This window comes from Misgurnus anguillicaudatus, chromosome 4, assembly GCF_027580225.2.
Source record: "Misgurnus anguillicaudatus chromosome 4, ASM2758022v2, whole genome shotgun sequence".
In the NCBI taxonomy this organism is placed as follows: domain Eukaryota; kingdom Metazoa; phylum Chordata; class Actinopteri; order Cypriniformes; family Cobitidae; genus Misgurnus; species Misgurnus anguillicaudatus.
The window spans coordinates 8,912,487-8,925,000 of NC_073340.2; the positions used below are offsets into that span (position 1 = coordinate 8,912,487).

The 12,514-nt window shown below is 39.5% G+C and overlaps 1 protein-coding gene across 1 annotated transcript in view; it reads right to left on the minus strand.

Annotated features, from left to right (window-relative positions):
• Positions 1–2,854: 2,854 nt before the first annotated feature.
• Positions 2,855–12,514, minus strand: part of myocd (myocardin) — a 224,291-nt gene continuing 214,631 nt past the window's right edge. The window contains exons 12-19 of the mRNA XM_073866635.1: positions 11,858–11,959; positions 11,420–11,709; positions 11,121–11,277; positions 10,033–11,014; positions 9,800–9,942; positions 9,185–9,313; positions 8,721–8,775; positions 2,855–4,246 (exon numbers count right to left, since the gene is read on the minus strand). Of these exons, the coding sequence (XP_073722736.1) occupies positions 3,723–4,246; positions 8,721–8,775; positions 9,185–9,313; positions 9,800–9,942; positions 10,033–11,014; positions 11,121–11,277; positions 11,420–11,709; positions 11,858–11,959 (2,382 nt within the window). The 3' untranslated portion in view covers positions 2,855–3,722. The remainder of the gene's footprint in view (positions 4,247–8,720; positions 8,776–9,184; positions 9,314–9,799; positions 9,943–10,032; positions 11,015–11,120; positions 11,278–11,419; positions 11,710–11,857; positions 11,960–12,514) is intronic.

A 12,514-nucleotide genomic window follows, 5' to 3' on the forward strand; every position in this document is an offset into this window, starting at 1 on the left:
CCAATCAGCAGTAAGGGGCGTGTCTACTAACCGACATCCTTGCCTGGGTTGCGCATGTCTTTTAAAAGAAGGTCCAGATTCTATTGGGGTAGGGGCGTGTTTGTTTAGGTGATTTTAAATATCAACATTGTCTTTCAAACATTGCGCACTCCGCCTTTAAAGAGACATTCCACTTAAAAAAAAATTGTGCTAATTTTCCAGTTCCCCCAGAGCTAAACATCTGACCTTCACCGCTCTGAAATCCATTCAGCCGATCTCCGGGTCCGGTGCCAGCACCCCCAGCACAGCTCAGCATAATCCACTGAATCCGACCAGACCACTAGCATCGTGCCAAAAATAATTAAAGAGTTTTGATATTTTTCCTGTTTAAAACTTGACTCTTCTTTAGTTACATCATGTACTAAGACCGACAGAAACTCTTTGGTTATTTTTTAGCATGATGCTAATGGCCTAATCAGATTCAATGGACCATGCCAAGCCATGCCAAAAGTGCCAGCACCAGACCCGGAGATCAGCTGAATGGACCCCAAAACGGCAAAAGTCTAAATGTTCAACTCCAGGGGAGCTGGAAAATTAGCATATTTTCAAAAAAAGTGGATTGTCTCTTTAATATGGTATCTGGTTGTAACAAATAGTTTTTCTCAAGTTATAAGACACGTCGTAGTTGCTGGTCTTCAATACGTTTAAACAGTACTGAATTGAATACTGAGTCATAGTGAGTGAGCACTCGATCTTGGTCTGTAATGCCCTTTAATGCTTAATCATTGGGTAATACCCCAAATTGTATTCTGTAAAATTTCTATTGTTTATTTAGGGTATACTAAAGGCACTTGCAAAGAGCCTCCATCCCATCCCTAGGACAAACCATATGGTCCGTACAACTCAAAAGCATCAGAGTGAAACATTAGATACCAGGAAAGCAAAAATATTAATTTCATACATATAAAATACAAATCTATTCACAGTTTGAGCTACTATTATTATTATTTATAGAGAAACTCCTTTCTGCTAATCAGTACAAAAAAGGTCCCAAATTTACCACAGTTTACAATCTAGTTTCACAGTTGAAGTTAAAATATTAGCCTATATATTAGGTTTTATTTTTCACAAGTGCTTGTAAAATTTACATCACCTGCTTTATGAAATGTCGATGAGTCATATTGATTGTCAGGAGAGCACAATTCGGTCAGGCATCTTACATTCAGTATTTCTATAAGAATAAACTGTGTAGAAATCCAATCATTTCTATGGTGTTAGCAACTATAGAAAAAAACATTATTATTATCAGTGCATGTAATTTGTAAATCAATGATGGGGATTCGTGTTACTAACCAATCCTAATACTGTAGGAAACTGTATGGTCTTTTAACCATGAGCAAGTTTACGCTTAACTTTTGTTTTTAATGAAAAGGAATGTTTCATAAATATGTATAAATATGCCAATTAAAAGTAAAGGCTGAAATAAATACATCAGAATAAGATATTAAGAGCAAAAATTAAAAAGAGCTAATGTGGGAATCCAAAACGTACACGGTCCAAAAAAATTGTCAAAATATGTAACCCAGTTGTTACTGCGGCTAAACCCCAGAGTGCTACCTTTCGATCTCTCTGATGAATCCATTACTAAAGTGACTTACTGTGTGTCACACCAGACGCGGTAGAGGCGGCAAAATGGGCTATTCGCACATAGTTGGACACTTTTTGAGTTTACTCGCTTCATTCGCGTGTGAAAGCCGCGAGCGAAATTCTAGTCATTCGAGACATTCACGTGGAAATTCACGTCATGCAAGGGGCTTCTGCCACTTTGTTCGCTTCCTGTAATCACGTCACTACTAGAGAAAGCTCCTGATTGGTTAGGCCAAAGTTCAGATTTTCAACTCGCGTGTTTCCCGTGGCATTGCTCAATTCTGCGTTTGAGGTGTCAAGTTTCCCGCTTTAACATTTTGAGTGTACTCACTTCATTCGCGAGTGAAATTCTAGTCATCGAGACATTCACGTGGAAATTCACGTCATGGGAGGGGCTTCTGTGACTGCGCTCACTTCCTCTAATCACGTCACTACTAGAGCAAGCTCTTGATTGGTTAAAGTGGTGCTTTTTTTGCCAAAGTAAATTTTTTTAAACTCGCGCGTTTCCCGCGGCAACGCTCAATTCGCCCGAACTACATGCTCAAATGAGGGGAATCGTGTCTACCGCGCTAAACGCCTCATTCGCATTGCGAGACCTCCAAACACGCATCAACGCATCTTTACATTGACTTAACATTGAAATCACTCGCGCTTGACGCCTCTACCATGGCTGGTGTGAACGCAGCATTAAACTGTAATTCATCGACTGCAGCCACTTGAGGCTAGCTTCAAAAGGGAGTCAATTCCCATAGACCTCCATGTTAAATGCCCAACTTTACAGCAGAAAATAATATATTTACAGCTTGGTACAAAAGGTGTTTTTGGTCTATATAGCTAACTTTGCCCTTCATGACAACTGTGAGGGGGTGAATTTTTTTGTAACTCATCTGTTTAAATTATATTAACCCTTAAAGTTCTGCATAATTAAGGGCGTGGCCACTTGAGTGACGGGTGAACTGCCACTGCTGTCACTGTAGTCGAGCTAGGTGGGAGTGGTTTCAGCAACGTCCCACCTTTTTACCCATTTTTTCCGGTTATCCTTGAAGGCCATGGCCAACTATTGGCTTTAAGAAAGCTCTTCACAAACCTATGGGTGACGTCACGTCCATATTTTTTTTTTTTTACAGTCGATGGGCTATACCCTTTCCTAAAAAGTACAGCTTTGTACCTAACGACTTCATATTAGTACCTATAAGTTGGTTTACATATTAAGTTACTAATTAAGGGTGCTGACCTAGTGACCGCTGGGGTACATATTTTGTTAAAACATTTTGGGCAAGGATTTGAAAAATGTATCTTTCAGCTAACAAATTCAAAAGATGGATTGCTCCAATTACAATTTATTTCTCCAGTGATTATGAAGACACATACTGTATAGTCTGAGAACTGGATTGTCATAATATTCATTTCCTTTCTGAATATGAAGAATACACTCTCACATAAACTGAAGAATACCACATTACACAGAAGTTTCAGGTCTCTAAATAAATAAAAGTAAAAAAAAAAAGGAAGAAATTGCTCTCAAAAATAAAATGCATATAAGCAAAAGTGTGACACATAGGACTATGGGTCCTATACTCAAGGTGCAAGTGTGTGAATATTTACAATAGCACAATAGAGTACACGTGATATACTAGAGTTTGATGTTCGTGAACATATTTTATGCATTAATATGTGTTTTCCCACACCACAAATGTGCAGACAAAATAAAACAAAGTATCGAGTGAAATATTTACAAATGGTTTCACAAAACGCTCTTGAATTTGGTATGGATATCCCTGCTAATCCAATCTGTTTCGTAGGATATTTCTTTTTCCAGTAATAAAAACATTCTTTCCCAGTATCCATAGTCAAAACAACTTTCAAGTTTTGATGGACCGTTGATAAAACAGTAATGCTTTCATCCAGCCAAGCTATAGGACGATATGAAGCATTTTACAAGCTACCATGAAGACCGAATCGTGTAACTAATTCTGTTCTCATCTTCTGCTCGTCCAGGCCATTTTGAAAGGCTTTGGGTGTTGTTTGTGTTTATTGAAGTGCATAGTGATGCTTTGGCATAGGAAACATTTGCTTTTGTTGAGGTCTGGCCCAACTCACCAATGTTCTAAGTGCAGATCCATTGCAGAGTTCAAGTTGATATCCGTCACATCAAGGAATTCTGCGTTAAAGATGCTCGGTCCAGGAGGAGGCATGCTGGTATTGAATGCTGTAGCGGAGCTGGGTGGAGTCAGGTCCAACCATTCCATCGTTTCCCACGGTGACTCTGTAAATGTCATCCCCAGCCCCTGGTTTTCAGCAGGGACTGGTAAGACTTTGGTTGCCATGGGCGATAAAGGCGTGTCCATCATATCACGATTGCTAAGCAACTTTTCGTCATGTTGAGGCCCGGTAAAGCCATCCCCCGCCTCCTCCAGGTCCCCTTGCCGGCTTATTGGACTCAGTAGCGCCTCCAAGTGTCCGTCCCTGTGACCTGCGGCATGCTCGTAGGGAAGCAGGGTGGGCGATATGAAGTGTCTGTGAAACTTGGGTACGGCCACTCTGTTGCTCGTCGAAACTGTAAGGTGAGGCACAACTTTGGTTACAGGTGACCTCTCGTCTTTGGCGTTAGCTGGGATTTCTTTGGGAAAAAGGGGAGCACATCACAGCACAAACAGCGATTTAATAGGAGTGGAGGTAGCAGCTTGGTTTTCATTACTGGTCGAAATGATCTTGAGGCACCTCCCAAAATTTGGTGTTGTGTGCACTCTTAAAAATAAAGTTGCGATGCCACAGAAGAACCATTTCTGTCTGAATGCTTCCATAAAGAGATCTGAAGAACCTTTCGGTTTCAAAAAGGGTTCTCTTTCTTTTGATTATAAAAAGGTAACAAAGAAATGGTTCTTCTATAGCATTGTTGTGAAAAACATATAAGCCCTTTAATTTTTTAAAGTATATTTGATTATAGTTTTCCATACAACTGACCCCCCTTTTAAAAAAATGAGTTGGTAAGGTAACACTTCACAATAAGGTTGTATTTGTACTAGGGATGCACCGATACCACTTTTTCCATCTCCGATCCGATTCCGATACCCGAATTCTGAGTATCGGCCGATTCCGATACCTGCCGATCCGATACTACTGTATTTTACTGCAATTTAAATTACAGACAGACACGCACAGACACACGCACACACACGCACACACACGCACACACACAGACACACACACAGACACACACACACACACACACACACACACACACACACACACACACACACACACACACACACACACACACACTATATAAATGTCTAAATCTAGCATAATATAATTATATTATATATAATATATATATATTATATTATATATAATTATACCTTTAAATTAAAAAACAATAATTTAAAATGATTTACAAGTTACAAGAACATTAATAATTATTAACCATGGCAGTGTTTAGGAGAAAATAAAATAGGCACGTTTGACCAAATAAGTATGCTAAATATATATTCCTTAATTGTGCAAGAATGTCACAGTAAAAAAGCTTTAGTGTGCAGTGGTTATTTTGGGAATTATGCACTTAACCGGACCTTTTATGCACATTTCGGGTGCAGAATTGATGCGCCTAAATCATATTGAGTGCGCATTCTGCGCAATACTGTGCAGCATTGATGCTCTAGAAGCGTCCTCACACTCGCATGGGAATCCTCGCTCCGCAATGGAAAGCTAAGTTCATAACTATTAAAACACAAAGAGATTTGATGCATCGTGTGCTCAACACATACTGAATTGCATCCATCCAACAACTTACTGAGACTTTATAAAATCAGATCTTTAAAACAGCGTACAGTTATTGAGGGTTCGTGTGTTGAATGACGCGTTTCATCCGTCCGCTTCACCTGTGAATCCTCAGCACATAGTGAATTGCATCCATCCAACAGCTTACTGAGACTTTATGAAATAAGATCTTAAATAAAGCCTAACGTTACAGTTATTGTGTGTGTTATTGTGTGTGTGCCTGTGTTGAATGACGCGTTTTCATCCGTCTGCTTCTCATCAGTGGATTAACTCAGTTAGCAAGTAAGTTACAGTGTTTCTGTGAACATGAATATTTTTAAATGTGCGTTTGTTCCTTCACATGAAGCTATTGAGTGTAAGATGACTTTGATTAAAGTGCATAAAACGTTTATGGTGCTTTTATAATACTTTGACGTTTTAATCGCTTGTCAGTGACAACCATGGGTAACGCGCAGTATCGGAATTGGATCGGTCCTGTTAGTCCGATATCCGATCCAGCAAAAAATGCCGGATCGGCCCCGATACCGATCCAGAATATCGGATCGGTGCATCCCTAATTTGTACTAACAAGTAAGGGATAATGTATAGGCAGGGATAATGTATGTTATTTCATGATAACAACCAGCACATTATCCCACACTCCATAAGGAACATTAAATATTGATTTAAAATATTTTATCAGCTCATTTTTAATGAATGCAGACCTTCCCTGAGGAAAATCTTTCAAATGATTTGCAGAATCCAGGTTACCGTGGGTTATTAGTTTTGAGCAGATGCTATCTGGGAATAACAAACATTGCGACTAGCCAATAAGAATTAAGCATTCCAACGAACCGTGTACTTATGAGCAATACTTATACCAGAGCTGGACAGTATTTTTATATATAAAGTATTTTTACTTAAGTATCTGTACTATTTGTGTTTCTTTGAAAAACCTTTACTGCATTACATACTGTAGTAAAGCATAATATCATACTTTTTACATATTACATTTTATTTAATGCTCAATAACTATAAAATCTAGTATGCTTTTTTACTCAACTTGAAGTAATTACAAATTTTACTTGGGTAATAAATAATTTGATTTTTTAAGTAACTATTAAATGTAAACAAATGACCTGCGTTTATGAATTGTAGTGTAGTAAAAAGTATGATATGTATGAACAAACATGCAAATACTTGAAAATTGTAGTTGAGTAAACATACTGTTCACCTCTGATATCTATAGCATCTATTCATCTTAGTTTAAGTTAATTTCAGCATTTTTAATTCTTAATGTTTACATTAGTTGACGCACAATTAATTAACATGAACATTTGTATCAGCATGAAACAGAAGTAGGAACATTCTTATTTTCCCTGTGATGACGTACAGTGAGGAAAATAATAACACCCTGCTATTTTGCAAGTTCTCCCACTTCATGGATCATGGAAGATTTAAATCATGGAGGGGTCTGAAATTGTCATCGTAGGTGCATGTCCACTGTGAGAGACATGATCTAAAAAAAACATCCAGAAATCACAATGTATGATTTTTTAACTATTTCTTTGTATGATACAGCTGCAAATAAGTATTTGAACACCTGTCTATCAGCTAGAATTGTGACCCGCAAAGACCTGTTAGTCTGCCTTTAAAATGTCCACCTCCACTCCATTTATTATCCTAAATTAGATGCACCTGTTTGAGGTCGTAAGCTGCATAAAGACACCTGTCCACCCCATACAATCAGTAAGAATCCAACTACTAACATGGCCAAAACCAAAGAGCTGTCCAAAGACACTAGAAACAAAATTGTACACCTCCACAAGGCTGGAACCCTCCTGGGGTCTCAATGATCCCAAGAAAGGTGAGAAATCATCCCAGAACTACACGGGAGGAGCTGGTCAATGACCTGAAAAGAGCTGGGACCACCTTTCCAAGGTTACTGTTGGTAATACACTAAGACGTCATGGTTTGAAATCATGCATGGCACGGAAGGTTCCCCTGCTTAAACCAGCACATGTCCAGGCCCGTCTTAAGTTCACCAAAGATCATTTGGATGATCCAGAGGAGTCATGGGAGAAAGTCATGTGGTCAGATGAGACCAAAATATAACTTTTTAGTCATAATTCCACTAAATGTGTTTGGAGGAAGAAGAATGATGAGTACCATCCCAAGAACACCATCCCTACTGTGAAGCATGGGGGTGGTAGCATCATGCTTTGGGGATGTTTTTCTGCACATGGGACAGGGCGACTGTACTGTATTTAGGAGAGGATGACAGGGGCCATATATTGCGAAATTTTGGGGAACAACCTCCTTCCTTCAGTTAGAGCATTGAAGATGGGTCGAGGCTGGGTCTTCCAACATGACAATGACCCGAAGCACACAGCCAGGATAACCAAGGAGTGGCTCTGTAAGAAGCATATCAAGGTTCTGGCGTGACCTAGCCAGTCTCCAGACCTAAACCCAATAGAGAATCTTTGGCGGGAGCTTAAACGCTGTGTTTCTCATCGACAGGCCAGAAACCTGACTGATCTAGAGAAGATCTGTGTAGAGGAGTGGGCCAAAATCCCTCCTCCAGTGTGTGCAAACCTGGTGAAAAACTACAGGAAACGTTTGACCTCTGTAATTGCAAGCAAAGGCTACTGTCCCAAATATTAACATTGACTTTCTCAGGTGTTCAAATACTTATTTGCAGCTGTATCATACAAATAAATAGTTAAAAAAAGCATACATCTTTTTTTAGATTATGTCTCTCAGAATGGACATGCACCTACGATGACAATTTCAGACCCCTCCATGATTTCGAAGTGTGAGAACTTGCAAAATAGCAGGGTGTTCAAATACTTATTTTCCTCAAGATATATCCAAGTGTAACGGCTTCTGAAATGAAAAAGGTAGGGTGGGACTTGAATTCCTCCATCGAGAAATGATTGTTTGAAGTTAGGTCATGTTGCTATTTGCTAATCGCCTCAATCTTTTCACAGACCCCCCACCTGCCACACCATATGACCGAAAGTAAACAGATCGTTTTGACGAGCGGAGGAGATTTGCGTTTTTCAATTAAAAATTATTAGGGCACACACATTTTTTTTTTAAATAATGAAGCTCACAAATAAGTAGTTTGTAAACAAAAAACACTATATTCCAAAACAAATGACAGTTTTTCATTTCAATTTCATTGCGACTTTAACAAAGATTAATAAATGCTGAAAACTGTATTGCTCTTTGTGACCTCATGTTAGCTAATGCATTGTTAAGTGAAACCTTATTGCATGTATGAGCTGACACCAAAAGTGTCCACGTAACACTTATTAAGAGACTGATGAGCTCACCTCCGCTCTCAATAAGGACATCTAGAAGTTCATCCATCTGCTGGCTCCTGGTCATCTGCTGGAAGAACATCAGATTAATGTGAGTGTGACAGCTATTGTTTTGATATTTGTTGTTTTAAAGCAGAATCGGCACGTGTCTTTGATTTGAGGATACACAAATTTATACAGATAATGACCGCATTGTTAGCCATGATCACATCCAAACGCAATGTACTATTATTGTTATGCTCAGAGTTGCTGGCGAATGTTTATTTCTGCAGGCAATATCAAGGAGAGCAGTCGACTATGAAGTACACAATACAGCATTGTGACTCAATAATCTAAGGAAGGCTCTTTTCTTAAAAAAAAGAGAAAATCTGTTTTTGCCAATAAAGAGTGTGCACCATGGAGCAGGGGGTGGAGTGTTCGAGCCAAAAAAGTTATAGCAGGGAATGGGGCCGAGCTAATCTTGGGTGCTGCTTTACCTGTTTAACAGCATCCTCATAGCATGGGGGTTGTTTAGTGTCGGATGCAGAAGAATCTGAACTACAGACGACAGTGGTTGAGGTGGGAGACTTTGGGTCAAAGTGCCTGGCAGAGTGCAAAATGGCCTCCTATATGAGGAGACATGGCGAAACGTTACATTTTGAAGAGGATAAGGGGCTGAAGAAAAGATCTCTTTGATGTGTGGCAGGCACCGTGTATATGTTTGGACCATGTGCAGGTGGCATCAAAGGTTTTCTGGTTTAAGAAATCTATCATATCATTATTAACGATCGGGTCAAATCTCAATAAAAGATCAAGAGATTAAGCATCACTTTGTGAGAGAGCTTCCATATGTTTGGGCATGTGAAGATCACATGACCTGCTTATATTCACTGAGCTGTTTAATCATAAGTCCTTCAAGAACCTTTGTCGATTAAGACACATGACCGGTATAGAAAACGTTTAGTAAAAGTAATTTCTTGCGAATATATCTTACCCAAAGACTTACTGTAGCAGATGTGAGAAAGAATGTGCAATGCTTTCAGAAAATGAGTTATTGTGCATGAATGAAGTTTTGGGATTAATTTGTTCCACTTAATTAGTTATTCACATACCTTTTGCTGCATGTTAGCATTCTTGGCCTTGGATAACCCTCTTGGGTTTAAGTTGTTCTCCGCAGGACTTTGGTATATAGGCTGCAAGCTTCTTTGGTCAGATGGATATGCACAGCTCACCGTCTGTCCGACATTTTTCTGCTGTAACTGTGAGAGAGAATTTTTTAGCTAGTTGCATGGCTTATTAAGTTACGCCTGTTGTAGTAACAAAAGCATTTTACATGTTCGTTGGGGTAACTGCATATTGCGTGGTCTGGGTCCATTTTGAGGGACTTGGTGAGAGCAACCATCTCTGCCCAGAGGTGGGGTCAGCATGTATGGATGACTGGGGGATGAAGGTACACTGCTGGGCTGGGGGCTGCTGGAGTTTTTGGTTACAGGGGAATCTTGAGGAGAGCACTGAGGGCTCAGAAATGCTGAGAGGCCAGCAGGACTTCCAGAAGAGGGCACCTCAAGGCAGTGAGGGCTACAGTGACCCATTCCCTCCATGCAGCTATTGCTTGAGCCACCTTTGAACTGTTTGGATGAAAGAGGGCAGCTTGAAGCCACATGTTCCTGTTTAACAGACACTCCGTAGAACTGATGCATCGGCGCTGGGGTCTGGAGATGCATCATGTGTTGCGGTAAGGGTCCCGAAGTTGGAGCAGGACATTCTTGGAGGCAGTTGGCACGCTTCCTCTTGTGAAGCTGCATCCGCAGTTCTTCCACTTGCCTTTGCTCCTGGTGCAGCTTCCATGTGAGCTCCTCGATCACTTTCTGCTTTTCCACCAACATCTTATCCTTCTCTGCATCTAGGCCTAGAGACTCTAATCCAGTCTGGGCATCCCCACGTAGGCACTCATCCGTGCTCAGTTGGGCCGGAGATGGCTGCAGGCCAAAATGTGGGGAGGACATGGTGACATCACTAAAGCTATCGGGCAAGGAGCCACTGACAGAGAGTTCGGAAGAGGCTGGCGAGATGGGTGGAGTGGAGCTGGTGCTACAGAACGGGTAGTAACCACCACCATGAGACATGGCACTTGAAGAACTCGGGGATTGGTAGGATGACAGAGATCCTGTAGGGGTCATGGGGAAAGTCACAGTGCTGATGTCTCCAGAGCTCGATGGGGAACTGGAGCTGGAGTCTTTAAAGGGCCGCAGTCTCTCGATTAGTGCCGTTTTAGTGCCAGACACAGGCAGGCCACGTATTCTCAGCTGCTGCCGGAGCTCAGATACCTGATAGCACAGAAATGATCCAAAGTGATTTATAGTACAACTCACAAGAAAACCTGGATTCAAACCTTTTCTGTTACTCATCTAGATCTTTTACTACAAGCCTTACTTTTAAGTCATCCAGGTTAGCAGGTAATGGTCCTGGTCTGACTGGGGTAACAGAGGTGGGATTGCAGTAGGTGGTCTTTACAGGAGACGAGGAGCTACTGTTTACGCCGCTTGTGGGTACACTAGAACTACATGATGTTTGTTGCTCACTGGATTGCCTGTTGCACAGAATAAAAACACATTTGAGTTCTGAAACGCTTGACTGACAAAAATCGTAAGCTCTGAAAGATCATACCCATTGTACCATTGAAGTCTACTAACATTGATGACTGACAGTGTCTGCCAATTCACATGACTCACTTATTTGTTGTGTGCTGGTTCAAGGTCTGGTAGCTGAAGCTCTGGCTCTGTGGACACTGATGCTGATGGGAATGTGAGTGCTGCTGATGTTTCTGCTGGCTGAGGATCTGTAGCTGCAGGAAAAGCTGCTGCTGCTGCAGGAGCCGGGCATAGGCGGAGTCCATGGGTGGAGGAGAGGACTTTTCGGCCTTCTGGTCTGGTGGGATGTACTGGTGGTACTTGAGCTTCTTCACTTTAGGCTTGATGTCTTTGGGCTTTTTGTGGCGGTTCTTGTCGGACATTTTGGACTGCTTAAATCATTTAGTTTCATTGTAAAAGAACATTACATTAGGATTAATGCATGGAATTTCCTATGGTCAGCACTTTAGATGATAGCAATACGTACAACGGTGTGGTTTTTTTGAGAATATAAAGAGCAGAGACGTTGCTTATTCCTACCTTCACTATAGCAGGGACTGGAATGGGTGGAGATGCATGGTTGTCTGTGGCATGTGCATTGTCCTCTTGATTTTGAGTAATGGCATCTTTGTTCTGAGACCCCTTCATATAGTCAAATAAATTTAACAAAATTAAACTTATATGTTGTTATACATTATTAGCGATAATAATAATAAAACTAATAATAATAAATGCAAACAATTATAATGCAAATAATAATGCAAATAATAATGCAAATAATAATAATAATAATAATAATAATAATAATAATAATAATAATACAATAACAACAATAATAATAATAATAATAACAATAATTAATACCAATAATAATAATACAAATACCAATAATAATTACACCAATAATAACAATAACAACAATAATAATAATAATAATAATAATAATAATAATAATAATAATAACAATAATAATAATAATAATAATAATAATAATAATAATAATAATAAAGTATTATTATTATTATTATTATTACTGATATCATTATTATTATTATTATTATTATTATTGTTATTATTATTATTATTATTATTATTACAAATATATTATATCATAATACAATTATTTAATTATTTTTATTTCTTAAATGGAACATATTTGTTCTGTTAAACATTTCCGCAAAGGCCAGGCATTCATAT